The 13,098-nt window shown below is 39.1% G+C and overlaps 1 protein-coding gene across 2 annotated transcripts in view; it reads right to left on the reverse strand.

The window, feature by feature from the left end:
- Positions 1 to 1,418: 1,418 nt before the first annotated feature.
- The window catches only part of NETO2 (neuropilin and tolloid like 2), a 62,719-nt gene continuing 51,039 nt past the window's right edge, over positions 1,419 to 13,098 (reverse strand). For both annotated transcript variants that reach the window (XM_025371413.1, XM_025371412.1), the window contains exons 8-9: positions 5,816 to 5,929; positions 1,419 to 3,587 (exon numbers count right to left, since the gene is read on the reverse strand). In XM_025371413.1, coding sequence (XP_025227198.1) covers positions 3,007 to 3,587; positions 5,816 to 5,929 — 695 coding nt within the window. In that variant the 3' untranslated portion in view covers positions 1,419 to 3,006. The remainder of the gene's footprint in view (positions 3,588 to 5,815; positions 5,930 to 13,098) is intronic.

Genomic DNA, 13,098 nt, shown 5'->3' on the forward strand with positions numbered 1-13,098 from the left:
GGATGATACGGTGAATTGTGGATGGAAGGTGATGGTGACAATATTCTACAGATATACTTAATACTGTTTCTGCATTGAAGATATTTACGCCCTCCAGATTTGCATCTGGTGTTAGATGTGTTTAACACTGAGGTACTGTGTGGGGTGCCCTGTGGACAGTTAATACTGTGTAATGACTTCCACAAGATGGCTACATTTCATGTCTTGTTATTAAATTTTATGGCTTTCCTTTTAGTAAGCAATTTGTAAAGTTTTCTCACTGATCTCAAAGATTAAAGGCTATATATACAGCAATTAGCATTATTCTGGCAATAATGTCTAAGATGTATTAGTTCCATTCTCACCTCTTCCAAAAGCATAGACAACTTTAATAAATGAATGAGATCTAATGCCCATCTATGATTCAATGAAGGCGTATAACACGTGACAGGCTAAGGCTGGCTCAGCTATTGATCATCTGGTTCTTTAGCTCTATCCCCAAAAATACAGACTGACCCCAAACCAGCGTTCCCAGATGACATTAAGTTGTGCCTTCGCTGGGTGTTAAGATGCACCATTATAATCTCTCTCTGCATTCTGCATCTTTTTTCCATTCTGAAGAAATGTTCCTATATACAGACCCTCATGCTGTAGTTCAAGAGGAAATTAGCCTCTGCACATAAGTTTGTTTTCTACTGTGAAAAGCAAAAACTGTTTGTTTTAGCAGCCAGAAAATTCAGAACGAAACTTATTATCTCAACTTTACTTGCTACATTGACTCGTATAAAACTGTGTACTTCTGTTTTACTGTTACATGTCTTCTTTAAAGGCTCTGTATTTTGCAGGCATCTTCAAGACCTTATAAAATAGAAATCAAATTTCAAAAATAAAAAGTTACAAGTGACTACAGATAATACAGTTTAGCATACTGTATTATTTGTTACTATAAAGATTAAATATAGGTTTAACAGCTATTTTAAAAAATGAATATAATTTTACATAGAAAATATGCTAACTTCCCTTTTATCATCATGAATGAGATCATAGTTGTTGTTATAAGTATTTGTTATGCTGTTCAAATGTTGGCTGGCATAAGTTACCTACTAAAATGCTTATTCAGCATAACTACTGAAAAAACTTAGCTGTCTCTGGTATTAGTTCATTGAATATTATATGCATCAAGTCTTTTCATGTTTCCAAGTTGTATTTTTAAAATAAGAAACTATGGTGACTTAAAAAAAAAGTTTAAATCATGAATACATTACGTATAGGTTTTTCCGTCTCCTAAATATTATCTACTTTGTAAAAAAACATAAACTTTGATATAAGAAAGCATTCTGAGGCAGTGTATATCATATTTAAGGTCACAATTTTCACTAATCTGAGAAAACACATATATGTAATATTTAAAAGTTAATGAAATCCAGTGAAACTTCAACTTATTTCATTGAGAATTTACTACCAAAATATAGAAAACAAGAATTTACCTCTTTTAAATGGCATGTCTGTATTACTTACAATTTGATAAATGAGTTCCTTTCCGTACATACCTTAAGATCCACAACCTCAGTAGCATAAATAACATGATTAAAGGGTCAGGTACAATGTATATTTTAATATAGGATTTGTGTAGTGATTTAGAGCAATAAATATCACACAGTGAAAAATTTATCACAAACTAAATACAGTAACAAAAGGAAAGAAAGAGCTTATGTCCACATTACCAAGGTCTTTACAATAAGTTACAGCGTCCAGGTCCAACACAGCATATTTGCATACAAAGCCGCTGATGTGAACACTGAAAGGAATCTGTCCTGTAGGCCTTTCATCTTGATTTAATAAAGTTTGTACAGTATCAAATAATATCAAAAGTCTAAAAAAACACAATGAGCATTTATATTATGTTTATAAATTATTGTTCATATACCATAAAAAAAGTCAAAAGTGCAGTTTAAAAAAAAGTGGAAGTTGTTATTCTTGATAAGAGCTAGAAAAATGTCCTGTCCCAGGTAAGAAGCAATCTCAAGGCTCATCCAGTTTCTAAAGAATTTTAACTCGCATCTAACCTTGGTTACCATATGTGGTAAGCAAAATCAGTAGAACAGGAGCTATGTAACAATCTAGCGAAGAGAAACATTGCAAATAAATGTAATTATAGGCCTCTCCCAAAGTGAATGAAATGACTTTGTTTACTGGAATGAATGGGCTGTCACTGAATGTGACTATACTTGGGAAACTTCAAAGGCTTGCTAGAAATTTTTATCTTTTTCAAATTGTTAGTCATAGTGGGCAATGGTACCTATATCCCAGGATTATGAAATTTGCCAGTATAACTGATAAAAAATGTAATTGAAAGGTGACAAATATCATCTATTATTTCTCACAGAAAATGAGGAATGAGGGCCCAGTAATTAAAAGGCAGAAGTACAGAGATTAGCCAAGAAGAAACAGATGGATGAAATACAACTGGGTCTTAATTGGCACAGTAACTAGCTGTATTTTGACACATTCAAGAACAAATGCCTATATTGAAGTATGTGGTACATTAACCACTTGTATTTATGTAAGAAACTGAAATGGTAAAAGTATAGGCTTATAAAACAAATTAAATTTAGAGAAAGGAAAAATAAAATGTAAAGAAAAATCTTAAAGTTTATTGTGGCATCAAAATATTGACAGAGCTGTATCAGTCAAGAGCAGTCTTCCTGTTGCTAAAATGAATAGGCAGCCTGAGTCTGGCTCCATCCAACCACCTCTTCCCATGCTCTTTAACTGGCAGTGCTTCCTATAAATGATACCAAGCAATAGAGATGATTATTGTTTCCACTGAATAGAGTAAGTTCCTTGATTGGTTTAACATATATAGACTGCCTGAGAGAATAAAAACATCACCATACAATAGGTTAACGGTAAATCAAGGTCTTCGTAGTTGTGATGGGAGAAAAGGGTTGGCTGCTGGAAACAGTATGGTGCCTTGGAGGCTGCGTACATACATACTTAAGAATTCACGTCACCTTTAGCAGAAGATTAGAAGTCAATGGATATGGATGCTTGTGCAGAATCTTCTCGCCCCCTGACATAAATTTCACAGGGAATCTCCTCCATTACTCGGTCTTCCAGGGCCTGCTCAGGGCACTCATGTCCCTGTTTGAAAGTGTAACTACTTTTCTTGAAGGTGCTGTTAAATGTTTTCATTGGCTGTGGTTGTGCAAAGTCATTTCGGAAAGGAAGTTCCATGGAACTGAGGTTGGTCCTGCTTTGTTTGACGCTGGAGGCCTGCGACCCACAGTGGTGGTCATGGATGCAGCGGGAGGCGGTGGAGGAGCGCCGCATCTTCTGGTAGTTGTCCAATTCTTCCGACAAGTCTGCCAGGTCTGCAGAAATCTCTTTGTCCCTTAGTGAAAACAGTTCATAATGAGGAGGATCAAAGACTTCTTGGAACCCGGTTTTATTAAAAGCAGTTTTGCAAGCCATGACCTTTTTTCGAGGCTGTTTCACTTGTACCAAAATAGAAATAATGAGAAGGACCAAGACAATCCCCGAAGTAACGCCAATAATTGTCCCATGAGTCTTAGTGATTTGTTCAAATACTCCTGCTTTTTTCTTTTCTGTAGAACGAAAATGAGAAATGTTAAGTGTTCAAAATACATTAATATGAATCCTGGTACAAATTAGTAAGGTATTTTTAGGTAAAGCAGAATACTTGGGCCAAATATACTACAGACAATGCAGTTTACAATTAGGTTTTTAAACAAATAAAACAACCCCATTAAAATTTCTGTCTAAAGTTACCAATCACAGTATAGATGGATAGATTACAGAAAAGATAAAGTTCTTGGTCCGTTTCTTCAGAAGACACACAGATGCACACATTCTGCAAATCAAATCAAATACATAAATACAGATGATGCCAAATAAATACTCTTGTTCTATCAATTTTAGCTTTCTGCTTTATGGTAGGTTTGACCAACTGCCGTGTTCAGGTATACCCACATCTACTGATGACCACAGGGAGAGCAAACTAACATCGTCAGACTAACCCATCCAGTATATTATCATGACCTGCTGTTTTTGAATGATTAACTGAAAACACTTCATGTCAAGTATTTATAAGAGCCATATCAGATTGCAGTTAAGATATTTATTGAACTCTTACAGCAGGGGTCCTCAACCCCTGGGCCACAGACAGGAACTTGGTCTCACTGCAGGAGGTGAGCTGCGAGGGAGCGAGTGAAGCTGCATCTGTATTTGCTGCTGCTCCCCATCACTCACATGACCCGGAGCGCCGCCTCTTGTCAGATCAGCAGTGGCATTAGATTCTCACAGCAGCAGGAGCCCTATCGTGAACCGTGCATGTGAGGGATATAGGCTGTGCATTCCTTAGGAGAATCTAATGCCTGATGATCTGTCACTGTCTCCTATCACCCCCAGATGAGACTGTCTAGTTGAAGGAAAACAAGCTCAGGGCTCTCATTGATTCTACATTATGGTGAGTTGTATGATTATTTCATTATATATTACAATGTAATAATAATAAAGTGCCCAATAAATGTAATGCGCTTAAATCATCCTGAAACCAACACCCCTACCCCACCCCTGTCCCGTGAAAAAATTATCTTCCACGACACCACTCCTTGGTGCCAAAAAGGTTGGGGACTGCTGTCTTAGAGGATAAAAGGTAGATCATCTTTAGTTCTGACACAGTGACCTGACAACCAGCTTGCAGACATTCAACCATTACCACAAGCTGCATTTATCTTTCAGTGAGTACACACTGGGAATACAGCATAGGAAATGTTATGAAATAAAAAAAAGCAGTTCATAGAATGTTTGTTTTTATGTTGTAAGACAGAATCTGCAAGTTGATTTTTATTAAATAGTGTTTCCACATACTTCAGGCTAACCTCTAAATTATTTTGACAACTAAATAAGGTATGTTTACAATACAAATGACAAACCTCAACAACAGTAACAAAAACAGGGCAAGGCATACCACTATATCTTTTTTTTTTTTGAGACGGAGTTTTCGCTTTTGTTGCCCAAGCTGGAATGCAATGGTGCGATCTCAGCTTACTGCAACCTCTGCCTGCCGGGTTCAAGTGATTCTCCTGCTTCAGCCTCCCGAGTAGCTGGGATTACAGGCATGCGCCACCACGCCTAGCTAATTTTTTTGTATTTTTAGTAGAAACGGGGTTTCATCATGTTAGCCAGGTTGGTCTCAAACTACTGACCTCAGGTGATCCGCCTGCCTCAGCCTCCCAAAGTGCTGGGATTACAGGCATAAGCCACTGTGCCCGGCCACAATACACTTTAGAACTTAACAGTTTGTAGACAAAAAATGCTTTCGTTTAGAGTATTTTTCTTTTTTTTTTTTGAGACGGAGTCTCGCTCTGTCGCCCAGGCTGGAGTGCAGTGGCCGGATCTCAGCTCACTGCAAGCTCCGCCTCCCGGGTTTACGCCATTCTCCTGCCTCAGCCTCCCAAGTAGCTGGGACTACAGGCGCCCACCACCTCGCCCGGCTAGTTTTTTGTATTTTTTAGTAGAGACGGGGTTTCACCATGTTAGCCAGGATGGTCTCGATCTCCCAACCTCGTGATCCGCCCGTCTCGGCCTCCCAAAGTGCTGGGATTACAGGCTTGAGCCACCGCGCCCGGCCACCATTTAGAGTATTTTTCTTTGTTTTCACCACATCCCAGGTGTATGATCCATTTATATGTTTCCATTTCTGTCAAAGCAGCTATGCTAAGCACTGTTGTAGAAAATAACATTTTAAGTTCTTAATGAAGGGTAATAGCCACTCTTTTCTCAAAAAGGTTGGCCTTTACATCAAACTCACCTTTACAATGATTTTCATCCCAAGGGTATGCACAATTTTGGACACCATTACAGACTAAAGAATTATTGATGCACATGTTGCTATGGCAAAAGAAAGTGCTGCTTGTGCAGGGAGCTGCAGGAAGAGAAAACAGTGTTGCGAAGAGCAGGCATACCACCCGATTTTGATTTATTTCATACATAACAAATCTGACTTTATGAGTGCTTTCTTACCGCAAAGGCCTTTCTGTGAATAAACTCTGTACTATTCAAACAATAAGACAAATGTCAATATTCTCTGATGCTGGCTCATTCCAACTTTTTCTTATGCTAGGCCCCAAAAGGTCACTTTTAATGTAATGATAATGAATGTATTTTCAATGGTTCTTAAGGAACCAGTATACAGTCTGGTAAATTTTTTTTCAAAATTTTGGAAGACAGTGTTGGCAAGGATGTGGAGACACTGGAACCCTTCTGTACTGAGGGTGAGAATGTAAAATGGTGCAGTCGTTGTGGAAAATTATCTGGAGGCGCCTCAAAAAGTTAAACATAGAATTACCTTATGATCCAGCAATTTTACTTTTAGCTACCTACTCCAAAGAACTGAAACCAGGAACTCAGTTACTTGCATACCAATGCTCACAGCAGCATTATGCACAACAGCCAGAAGGCGGGAACAAACAAAATGCCCATTGATGGGTGGATGGATAAACAATGTGGCATCTACAAGACAATGGAATGTGATTCGGTCATAAAAATAAATGAAATTATGATACATACACCACGGACAAAGCCACATATTTCACTTAGCATAATTATTTCTAGTTACATTTTTTTTTGGAGATGGAGTCTGGCTTGTCGCCAGGCTGGAGTGCAGTGGTGTGATCTTGGCTCACTGCAACCTCCACCTCTCGGGTTCAAGTGATTCTCCTGTGTCAGCCTCCCGAGTAGCTGGGACTATAGGCACGCGGCATGCCCGGCTAATTTTTGTATTTTTAGTAGAGACGGGTTTTCACTATGTTGGCCAGGCTGGTCTTGAACTCCTGACCTCGTGATCTGCCCGCCTTGGCCTCCCAAAGTGCTGGGATTACAGGGGTGACCCACCGCGCCCAGCCCTATAATTACATATTAATTATTGTATGAGAAATATTGTATGATTCCACTTATTGAGGAGCCTAGAAGAGGCAAATTCATAGAGACAGAAAGTAGAATAGAGGTTACCAGGGTCCAGAAAGAGGCAGGAATGGCGAGGTGATGTTTAATGGGTACAGTTTCAGTTTGGGAAGACAAAAACTTTCTGAATATGGATAGTGGTAACGATTGCACAATAATGTGAATGTACTTAATGCTACTGAACCGTACACTTAAAATGGCTAAAATAATACATTTTGTTATGTATATTTTACCCATAATAAAAAAATCCAATCTTCTGGATTCAAAAAAATTGTTTTAAGGACACTAAAGGTATATGGAATATATACCATATAATTTCCTACTTGTGTAAGTTGTTCTTTCAGCCTGGAATGGCTCCTTCTTTCTCTTTGTGGCAGCCACCTACTCATCTTTCAGTATCATCTCAAATGTTACCATCTGTGAAAATCCCCTTGCTTCTCTGGGGTAGCCAGTCGCTCCTGTGTGTTCCTGTCACACTCCACATACTCCTCTACTTGGCACCTCCCCTTGTATATGTAAACCTTTGTTAGAATGGATTATTAGTCAGTGTGCTTACTTCTGTTAGGAAATAAACTCCCAGCCTGGAGGCAGAAGTCCAACAGAGTAGTATTAAGTATTTCAGTGTAAAGAAACAAACAAAACATATGAAAGTCAAGAGGTGAGGCAGCTTATTATTTTCCCATTCAGTACGACAGAAGCCCAAAAACCTTAGCCATTTTTTTTCTTTTTGAGATGGAGTCTCGCTCTCTTGCCTAGGCTGAAGTGCAGTGGCGTGATTGCAGCTCACTGCAGCCTCTGTCTCCCAGGTTCAAGCAATTCTCCTGCCTCAGCCTCCCCGAGTAGCTGGGACTACAGGCACATGTCACCACACCCAGCTAATTTGTGTATTTTTAGTGGAGACGGGGTTTAACCATGTTGGCCAGGCTGGTCTTGAACTCCTGACATTATGTGATCTGCCCGCCTCAGCCTCCCAAAGTGTTGGGATTACAGGCGTAAGCCACTGTGCCTGGTCCAAAAACCTTAATAATTTTGACTTCTAAAATTAGAATTGGACAAAATGTATTTCCTGCCTAAAAGGTTCTGTACTTGTGATTTTCAGAAACTATTTGCTGCACCAAGGAGGGAGAATCGAATATTGCTCTACGTTATACTGACATATCTCAGATATTTTTTAGTTTTCAGAAGGTTTTTCAAGATACAGTTAGTATCTAAAATTTTACTTGACTGAGATTTTTTTCTAAATATTATCTTTCTTTTAATAAATATATAATAAATGTAATTTTAAAAACAGCCATGAGCATTATTTTTTTTTCCCCTCCAAAGAGAAGACTCTTTCTTTAGAGTCTTCTTCATAGGAAGAATTCATAGGAATTCATCCAGACTTCATAGGAAGTTTGGAATATCTGACCACATTCTCCAATTGCAGTACATTATTAATAATAAAACCGACAGTTTTTCATTCATCTGTCTTACCCACTTTGTCTATTTCTCAATGGGCTGTGAACATGGGCTGAAAAAACAGGCATTTATTAGGTACCTAGATAACTCCAAAACATAATCTGACAAATATAGGTCCATAGTGAATATCCAAAATTGCTTTGCTATTAAGAGTATGACTATAATCTCTCTTTAAGCAGAATGCCCTAAATGGTATTATTCACCCAAGTTCCAGTACAACAGGTTAAAAATTTATAGTCATTATGAACTAGGGTTCGTTTATCCCCTCCCCATCCTCACTGTAAGCCAACCTGCAGTTGAGTTCAGACTTCTTTTTCTATATACAGTTCAATAGTCTTCACACTAAACTGTTAAGCTTGTTCACCTGTGGAGTACTCATCCGCTGCAGTTCAAAAGTATGAGAACCCCTTGGTGGCTGACATGACTGAAGGAGTCCACAATAGCTATAAACTGTGAAGGAACTTGGGAAATAGCACCATGGAGCAGAAAGCAGAAAAAAACAACGGGCTAGTAATCAATAAAAACGGTTTCTATCATCAGTTAATCCACATTTTAAGGTATTTAACCTCCTTGGGCCTCGGCTTCCTCTTTTAAAATGAAGGGGATGGAATACAGTGTATCTCAAACTTCTGGTTCTAAAATTTGATGAGATTATGGAAGTAGTGGTCTCAATCATGATACTTCTGTTTTAGATTTAAGTTCAAATGATGTATATATCTAATAAGTAATTTATCCAGAAATGGCTAACCTGTCAAAATGGTATCACTAAAACCATTGAAATAATTACTTCGTGATTCTCAGATAACATTGATGGTTCCAGCTCATCGGAAAGACAACAGGTGTCAGTTACACAAACATGCCATCATATTGAGGGCTGGGGAGTGTATGGTGGTGTTTTATTCACGCTACAAAATTAGCTAGTGCATCTACTTGGGTTTGTCATAGATATCATAAAACTGTATTATACTGATGGGGGCACTGAAAAATATTAAAAAATGGCCAAGAGAAACATGCACCATTTTTGATTTCCTCATTTCTACAAACTGGAGTTTTTAAAAATTTATATACCACACTGTAATTCTATTACATACAATATAATTGTATATTATGTTCTATTCTACTACCTATTTTATCTAGTTCACAAAAAGGGGATGTAGGAAAGATAAGCAATTTTCAAGACAGGCTGAATGAGGTAATAAACAGCACTGTGGGTCCCTGGCATTCGGATTTCATGAATAAAACTGTCATTGGTTTTTAAGGTTTATCTACAGAACATTATGTGACCCCCTCTTTGATGGCTCTTTATAACTTCAAAGGTGGCCTTAAAGACAGGTTTACCACTCCATGTTCATCACTGATTGAGCAGTGAGAGGAAAATGTCTTCAGTTTTTATTATAAATTCTTTACAACTGCTCTCCATATTATTTAAAGCGATTAGAAAACAGCACTGATATTGTCAGATTTTGTTTCACAGAAATGTGAGTTATATTAATAATTACACCTACATTAACCTTTATGGCTTTTCACTGGGTAAGCATGGCTGGTGGAAATGACAATCAAGCATCAGTTATTGATATGGGATTTTAATGGTATGCTTCAACTCAAATAATAACATGATTGAACTACAAGTCTTTATATAAATAAAAGACAGCAAAAACAGTGCCAGTTATTAACTCCACTTATAGCCTGAGGACTCCCTACTTTCTGCCGTTCCTCACTGCTGGGTCACGGTGTGGAAAGGAAGGGGAGGGCTGGGATTTTATGTCTCCCCCAGTTTCAAAGAGATGTGGCAATGATGCTGAAGGATGGCTGTCCTTCAGCAAAGCCTGCAGGGGGTCCGCAGGCAGTATGTCACCGAAAATCATATTACGGGTTTATTCTAATAAAAATGTCTGCTGCTGCTTTCACAGTTCTAGTCCTAGAAATTATTTTCCTAAAATCATATCTTTCTTAAAGAGTGAGGTATGTATTAGTATTCAGTGCCTGGGAAGAAGCCAAATATATCCTGATTGCTATTCTGTATCATCCATTTTAGCAAAATTATTCTATTTCAGTTATATCTGCAATCTACAATGGGTAGGCATGAACTGAATCTCTCATGCAGAATTAGCCCACTTATATAAATCTCTTCTGAAATACAAATTGTTTCCATGGATGAAATCGTAACAATTACAAATCACAGCTTAGAGGAGAACAAAAGAAACAGTTCAATAATTTGAATTAGTGATAAGCATGAAAAAATTTACTAATTGGAGCTCTGAAATTTGCTTTCCAAATGGAGGTTTTTCCAGCTGGCTCTTGTTTTTAAAAAACTCTGTTAAATCCCTTATTTTAATCACACACACTTTTTCTGAAGGGGCGGCTTTCTTCTTGTTCTTGGGTGATAAAGCTAAATTTGGGATACAAAGTTAAATCTATTGCAGCCTTACAATTTAAACTTAAGTCTTACATTTGGTGATTAGTTAATATAAAGATACCACTTGAGGGAGGCTTTTCACCTGTTTAATTATCAAGATTTGTATTAACAACAAGAAAAAATTAGTGTATACAGAGAAAATACCTTAACTAAAACACATTAAAGAAGAATTTCTCATCACGGATATAGACCAGTGCTGTCCAAAATAAATATGTGAGTAAAAAATGTGAGCAAGTAGCCACATTAAAAAGTAAAAAAGAAATTGGTGGAATTAATTTGACTTATATAGTTTATTTAACCCAACATTATCTGCGCAGAAATAGTTAACATTATAGCAGGCCTGAGGGTGCTACCTTTGGAAGGTTCTGCTTGCAAGACTGGCCCTTGGGTGCCATCCATTCCCTAACTTCATTGTACCTAGACTTTGTATAAAAGATGTCATTTATGCCAAATACTTGCTTTCCTGATAAGAGTTTGAAATTTTGATACATGCAAAGCAGAGGGTGCCTATGTGACCAGATCCTGATAGGAACCTTGGGTGCTGAGTCTCTAATGGGCTGCCTTTTTTTTTTTTTTTTTTTTTTTTTGAGACAGAGTCTGGCTCTGTCGCCCAGGCTGGAGTGCAGTGGCCAGATCTCAGCTCACTGCAAGCTCCGCCTCCCGGGTTTATGCCATTCTCCTGCCTCAGCCTCCCAAGTAGCCGGGACTACAGGCGCCCACCACCGCGCCCAGCTAGTTTTTTGTATTTTTTAGTAGAGACGGGGTTTCACCATGTTAGCCAGGATGGTCTCGATCTCCTGACCTCATGATCCGCCCATCTCGGCCTCCCAAAGTGCAGGGATTACAGGCTTGAGCCACCGCGCCTGGCCTTCTAATGGGCTTCTCTGGGCAGAAACACTGCATATATGCTACCGCATTTTTATTTTTTTTGGAGACAGAGTCTCGCTCTGTTGCCCAGGCTGGAATGCAGTGGCATGATTCATAGCTCACTGCAGCCTCAACCTTCGGGGTTCAAGTGATCCTCCTGTCTCAACCTCCAGAGTGGCTGGAACCACAGGTGTGCACCACCATGCCCAACTCATTTAAAACTGTGTTTTTGGTTTTTTTTTTTGTAGAGATGTTGTCCCATTATATCGCCCAGGCTGGTCTCAAGCAATCCTTCCACCTTGGCCTCCCAAAGAGCTGGGATTACAGGTGTGAGCCACTGTGTCCAGCCCATGCACATTTGCCGTTGTTGGAGAAACAGGCATACTCAGAATGCCCCTCATGGAAAGGACGCGGTATGCGGACCTGCGCAAGGATAGGTCCAAACCCTGGCAGCTTCTCCCTGGTGGCTCCCTTTTGTTGTCGTCCATCCCAGCTGTGAGTGTAGTACAACTAAATGCTGGGTCCTAGAGTCTTCCAGCAAGGCACCTAACATGGGGGTGCTGCTGGAAGCCCTGAAACAATTTCCTAAATATTCTCATTTTAACATATAGCATAAAATACTGTTAGTGAGATACTTTACATTCTTTATTTCATACCAAGCCTCTGACATCTGGGAGTCGTTTTTATAATGATAGCACACGTCAGTTTAGACGGGCCACGTTACACAAGTGCTGAGGCTGCAGGTGGCTGGCGGACACTGGACCGGACAGCACAGGTGCAGAGGCTGGGCACACAGAAACCGAGGGAAAAATAAGAAGGCTAAAAGGCTTTCTTGTTAGCTACGTCTTTGTATAAAGCACTGATTTGTAATTATTTGACATAGTGAAACAGCCTCTGCATAGTTTTTTAAGTCTGAAAAGTTCTCAAATTTAAAAAAGTTTAGGAACATGCTTAGGTTCTCTCCCTGGTGAAGGAAGTGGCAGCAGCAAAGTTCACTCTCAGCAAATGCCACATGAGCTCCTGACGTTTCCAGCTGCCCAAGGAGCTCACCATGTCCAAAACATGACACTTTCTCCATCTTGTCTGTTCAGTTTTCATTTTCCAAGTCAGTCAGACTCAAAATTGTAGGTGTCTGACTCATTCTTTTAGCCTTCATTGAATGGGTCATTGAATCCTGTGGATTCCGTTTCCCCACTCTTCTTTGTCCTCACTGCCCCTGCTTAGGTTCAGACCTCCAGGGCTTCCCGCTGTGACTATGGAAGTAAACTCTTAACTCATCTCCACGCCCCAGCTAAGGCACAGAGCTAAAGATGTTACTTTATAGTGCCAACTCCCTGATGCCTATAAGATGAGTCTACATTTTCCCTTTGATTTTTTTCAAAGGGCTTTGT

This window comes from Theropithecus gelada, chromosome 20 (assembly GCF_003255815.1).
Source record: "Theropithecus gelada isolate Dixy chromosome 20, Tgel_1.0, whole genome shotgun sequence".
NCBI lineage: Eukaryota > Metazoa > Chordata > Mammalia > Primates > Cercopithecidae > Theropithecus > Theropithecus gelada.